Genomic DNA, 6,000 nt, shown 5'->3' on the forward strand with positions numbered 1-6,000 from the left:
CATTTTGCAAATGAATTTGGTCCTAATTTGCAATCTTTTTCCCTTTGCTTGAATGTTACTTTCTTAATATGTATCATATCGCATTTACACTAGTTCACTCAACAGGTCCCCCACTTAGCAACATAAATGCCATAACATTACTCAATTCAGCAATTCATTAGTTACTCACCACTGCTGGCGCAACTAGCACTTTTACCACATTTCATGACAAAAATTACCTGCCAAAAATAACATGAATTATTTTCTGCACTTTAAACAGTTGAATAAGCAAAATAAGACATGCTTGTTCAGGAAAAAAAGTTGCTCAAATCCTGGCTTCCAATTTTAAGAAGAATTTGTGTGTGGCCTACCACCTTAGAGGGTCCCTGAAACGGTTCAGACAAATTTTGTAGATGCATAGGGTATAGCTACAGTGAATCATTCACACCACAATTTGTGTGAAGCATCTCATATTAAGAGTACTACGGACGATTACAGGTTACCCTCCTTTATGGCCATTCATTTCCTCCTCAACTCATTTGCTGAGTGATCGGGGCTAAGCTCCGTCTCTAGTAGCTCTGCATCAGGGATAGGATGTCATGGCACCTACTCCCAGTTGTCTCAGAGCCAATACGTGAAGCCTCTCCAACCTCTCCGCCAGCCACCTGGTAGTTGATCCCAAACGAGAGCTATCGAAGCAGCGTGCGTTGCGAGCATTCAGAGCACAGCGCCGAGCGTGTCTGGTATTTCGGTAACTACAGGTGAGCTGGGCGTTACGACAAATCACTGGTGGCATAAACTAAATCTCCTCCATACTACTATTGCTGCGATGAAGGAGCTTTAGATATACGTGAGCAGCCTGATTGGTCTGCACGGCAAAGCCACCTGGTGGCGCAGAGCTTAACCAGATAATCAGAGCTAACATTGCTCTAACCAAGTCTAAAACATTTTAAACCTTTAGAAAAACAATGTGTCCCTGATTACGCTCCTGCCAAAAATTTACACCAACAGAAAAGTAGAATACACTTTGTCACTGTTATGTTAGTTCTGTGCTTGGTTGAGCTCTGCGCCACCAGATGGCTGCACCGTGCAGACCGTTCATGTTTGTGCCTCTGCTCAACTTGCGAAATGCCCAGGCAGAGTGCGCTTATGCTTGCGTTTACCCAAATACCAGAGACGCGAAACACTATTGTGGTAATAATCTTCTGGTATAAGGCGACGGCCGCAAACTTGCAAATCCTGGCGTCGATCGGATACCAACAGTCCGAAGCACTGCAGCTGCTCCGCTCGTCTGCTGCCTTGCACAGGGACACGATGTCGCAGCTTGACATATTGCCAGTCACTACGTTTGCAGCCCACAACGTAACAAGGGCGAACCATGGTGCTCGCGAAAAGACAGACTAATACAGACCACACAGCTTGCATCAACATGGAACACCTTGTAACACAAGCAAACAACACTTGCTGTGTGCCAGAAGTGCTTAAGTGAGAAATTGTTCTTGTGCATTCCCTTTCTGTTGCTTTCTTTTTAGAGAAACAAATTAACTAACACTTCAACTATTACGAACAACACGCGTTCACCATAAAGTCGGAAAAGTTATCAATGACGCACTCTGGGCAGCCAATCGCATAGCTCAGCCTACTAGCATCATATGGTCACCTTGCGCCACATGATCAGGTGTGGCTGAAAATCCAGTCAAGTAGTGTGCTGCGATCAGCAGCGATGTACATTTTTAAAGCCTTATAATCAATTATATGTTTTACGCGGAGCACTTAGATGCATCAATTTATGACCAGAAGGGCCTGCCCTAACGACTCAGTATGTCTGTACAAAATCGTCAAAATCGTTTCGGGGTCCCTTTAAGTCAGGAGGAAAGATGCAATGCATTTAAAAAACTAGAGAAGATGAAGCACCTACCTGATGCTTTCAAGCACGTCACGTCCCGTAAATAACAATGCAGCATGCGAATGCGATGAGAGAACTTTGAGACGGCACTCGTGCTATACCAACGCTTGTAGACCTTGAACCAGTCTACTTCCACTCCTCCAGATTCATCCCTGCAAAATACGGTGTTCTAGTCATTCACCTCCATGCAAATATCCATCAAGTACATATTGCACAATGTTGACAGCTGGCATGCAAAGAGTTCACACAAACTTGCAGTAAGATTAATGGAATACTGGCAAATTATTCTTTCGAAACTTTATTTTCATAAAGTTTGCAACAGTAGGTTGATTACTTGAAAAGAAAATGAAAGGGAAACTTTCATTCTTTTCTTTCATTTCACACCAAAACATTAGTGCTGAAACATTAGTCCTGTCATCGGCACTGCTTTCAGAATGTCAATCTCGGGTGTCTTCGTTCACGTACTCGTCATCTATGCGCTTATCCATTCCTAAGTATGTCAACCTCAGATCAACTAGCTTATCTACACACAAGATGGCAAGTAAGCTTGGTTGATGTTCATCATAGTATGACTCTTTCATTTCATTTGCTATCACCTTGAAGGCCCAAAAGCATTACACAAGGGCGGGCATACAAACACATGTAAGAGAGGTTACATACAACTCTTATGTGTAACAGCTGATTCACCAAAAAAGATGAGGCGACAAACAGTAAACAGAACAGCCAATTAATAAGCCAAGCTACAGTCACTTTACATAAGGAGTTTGCCATCCTCGATAATCAAGAGTAAAAAAAATTAAATTCTGAAGTTTTACGTACCACAATGCTAATATGATTGTGAAGCATGCTGTGGCGGAGGTCTCAAAATTAGTTCTGGCCACCTTGTGTTCTTTAATGTTCACTTAAATATAAGTGCACAAGCGCTTCTCCATTTATCCTCTATCAGAACATGGCTGCCGCGGCTGGGATCGAACCCCCGCCATTGAGCTCAGCATCACATTGCCATAGCCACAAGCTAGCATGACAGGTGACCATTAACGGTTGCCTGGGTTTCTGGTAGTTTTGGGCGTAACATACTGTTGCAGGTATAAGATTGTTTTTCATGATGTAACTGGTTTACCCATGCCCTTCTGCACATGCACAAGAATTTTGTAACTGCTTATACTGGTTGGTGTGTAATAAAAATTTCCATTGTGAGTGGAGCACTGTCCTGCCTTCCACTCAGTGCCAGCTGTTGCTCTTCAAACATCATACTATGATGAATTATTATACGATATGATACTATGATGAAAACTGTCTCTCCAACAAATTTAGTAACTAACTAAGCAGAAGTCACAGTAAATTTGCAGTAAAAATGCCTTACTCTGGGCATGACTGGTCAAGAAGTTCAGCCAGCACGTCAGGGTCAATTTCTGACTGGCATATCATTTTCCAAAGAACATGGCTGTGTTGCAGGATTGCCTCCACTAGTACGTGCCACCGCTTGCACACACGCTTGCACCTGACAAGACTTGCACCATCCACAAGTGCCAGAATAGGCAGCAGCACCTCGTTTGGCACAGTGTCCATGATCACTCAGGATTCCCTCCCTGAAACAGTTTAAGAGCACCATTTTCAGCCTTGAAGTAAACACATGGCAACAACTTTATTTTTTTGTATTCAAACTTTGATTACCTTGGCACACCTTGAACTACTACATCTAGTTCCTTCTTGATCCTTTAAGATTAAGTGCAAGCAAGCAACACACCTAAAATAACAGTACTTTTTACCAGTTATGGCCCTCCATTACTACTTCTATGTAGACCCCTCCATAGGATGAGTGGCTACCACTGTGCTACAATTTTATTACCACCAAGACAACAAAGCTTCACACGAGTGGGAAGCCATCTCTTGGATTAGGGTGCCTCGATGTGGCGCGCCGCCGTTACATTGAGGCACCCTATCTTAGATCAGAAAGCAGTGCCCCTAGAGGACACTGTGTGATCAGCACTAACACAACTGTTCAGAGAAATAGATGACAGGTTGACTTCATCAGCCCAACAGTTAAAGCCCAGTATTCACACTGCTCACAGCTATAACAGAAACAATACATTCTTTATCCCTTCATTTGGAGGTCATACACGATGCGATTATAGGTGTTCGCAACTATCCGGCACACTTGGGATAGCGCAACGGAAGACACAAACGATGCAAAGGGGAGACTCATCTGGTCTTTCGTTTTTGACCGTGCGGTCGAAAAAGAAGACAAGCTTTCACGTGACAAAATACAACAAGTTGTGTAATTGTGAATTCGGGCTCGTGCAGATGTAGAAACCCGTGCAAAAATGCATGTTCCATTCTGAATAAGCTGGAGGATCGTCTGCTGCCTGTCGATAAATGCAAATGCCATTCTCGGTAAAACAAACAGCAACTCCATGTGTCTGCTTTTACAGCAAGTGGAGGCGCGCACCGTGCTTTTGCATTAATCACGCAAATCGGTTTACCATGTAACAGGCACTGCACTGTCCCACTGGATATGAAGGCACCGCGGATGTGCATAAACCACAGAATGCTAAAGTGCGTGTGTCTTTCGTCGACATTGCATTGCAATGCATTGTAAACGTTGCAGTCTTGCGACTTTGTAAACACAACAGCAGAACTTTTAAACAATGCTAAAAAAGAAGGATTAATATACATTACATATATGTCAGCTATCTGTAGTGCACGTGAGAATGCCAGAGATTCTGGGCGCTGCGAGTTGGAATAACACAAAAGCAGTCGAAAATTAAGTGCCGCTGACGAACAGTACCTACACGAGCATGGGCAAACTCGTATTGCTGCACAGAAAATTACGCGCCACGGTACCCAAAAAGTCCGCGTGCACGTGTGAACGTTGCGGCGGGCCCTTCCCGCTGCTCAGCAAAACATGCATTCTTACCAATTCGGTGCGTTTCTTTTTTTTCACAAGCAAGCAATAAAATGGTGCAGCATCGTTGTAGAAACGGCGTGTGGAAACGAAAGTGGCAATCCGTATGCGTCGTCTTGTCAAGATGTAGTACGTACGCGCCAAAAGTTGAACACTATTACGAATAATATATGCCTGCGACGTCGCTTCCTGCCCTGCCGCGTTTGCGAGCCGGCGCCGTGGGGTAGCACTCGCAACCGTACCACAGAACACCTATGGACCTATGACATGCCTATGACAACATCGCTAAAACCAACGGCTAAAACCCCTCAATGTTTAAAAGTAGGAGCAAATACTTTCCTCCTCCTTCGTTCCACTCCTCCACTTGGCGCGGTGTCGACAGTGGCGCCGTCTATGTCGACCCTGCTGTAGCAGACGACGGCTAACGCGCTACCGGAGGAAATCAGCGAAAAACTCCGTTGGAACCCAACGGAACGGTTTTTGAGGTAAGATTTTGCTTCGGCAGTCAGTAACTTTCCTTAATAATGCCGTGTTGTAATTGCGCAAAAGAATAGAAAAGAGGACCATTATTTAAGGCGTAAAGGCTCCGCACGTTGAGAGTTTGTGTTGCTGAAGCATGACGCATGCACGCGATGTGCTCAAACACGCGCGTAATTACCAGAGTTTCAAGTTTTGACTGTATGAAAGTATATGAATTTGATTTCGTAGGTTCATTTACGTACATGCAAAATACTTTTGTTCTGCCGACGCGTGAGAGATTCCAACTGTTTGGAGCCAGCAATGCCTAGCAACTGGGCCGCTTCTGCTCTGTGCCTTTTATAGATGTGTGTAGCTGATGCACGAGTTCTGGCGGCCATGAGCAACGTTTTTACATGTAAACGGTATTGATAATGTCAACAACGTACGGATAGTTTTAGCAGCACGTGAAGTCATTTTTTTATTTTATTTATTACAGTGCAAGAGGTTGGAATTAGATAGCAAGAACGAACTTGATGGGAAAACAGAACAGAGGTCCCGAAAATATCCCCCCTCCCCATTAGCACCATGCACACTTTTGTTGAAGTGCTAATTTTATAGTGCGCGCGTCTGCATTCTTTTGCGTTGGAAGTCTTCTCAGAGAAGCAACGTTCCTATAACTGAAACACTGTAGACAGAGAAAAAAAATAATTCGTACGTTTTAAGTGCCAAAACCACGATCTGATTATACTCC

The 6,000-nt window shown here is 44.0% G+C and overlaps 1 protein-coding gene across 2 annotated transcripts in view; it reads right to left on the bottom strand.

Annotated features, from left to right (window-relative positions):
* LOC142564844 (uncharacterized) overlaps nt 1-5,087 on the bottom strand; it is a 53,076-nt gene extending 47,989 nt beyond the window's left edge. Inside the window, exons 1-3 of one of the 2 annotated variants that reach the window (XM_075676022.1) lie at nt 4,803-5,086; nt 3,249-3,474; nt 1,898-2,037 (exon numbers count right to left, since the gene is read on the bottom strand). In XM_075676022.1, the coding sequence (XP_075532137.1) occupies nt 1,898-2,037; nt 3,249-3,454 (346 nt within the window). In that variant the 5' untranslated portion in view covers nt 3,455-3,474; nt 4,803-5,086. Of the gene's footprint in view, nt 1-1,897; nt 2,038-3,248; nt 3,475-4,802 lie in introns of both variants that reach the window. The other variant, XM_075676023.1, reaches the window with a different exon arrangement.
* Nucleotides 5,088-6,000: the final 913 nt, after the last annotated feature.

Source organism: Dermacentor variabilis, chromosome 11, assembly GCF_050947875.1.
Source record: "Dermacentor variabilis isolate Ectoservices chromosome 11, ASM5094787v1, whole genome shotgun sequence".
Taxonomy (NCBI): Eukaryota; Metazoa; Arthropoda; class Arachnida; order Ixodida; family Ixodidae; genus Dermacentor; species Dermacentor variabilis.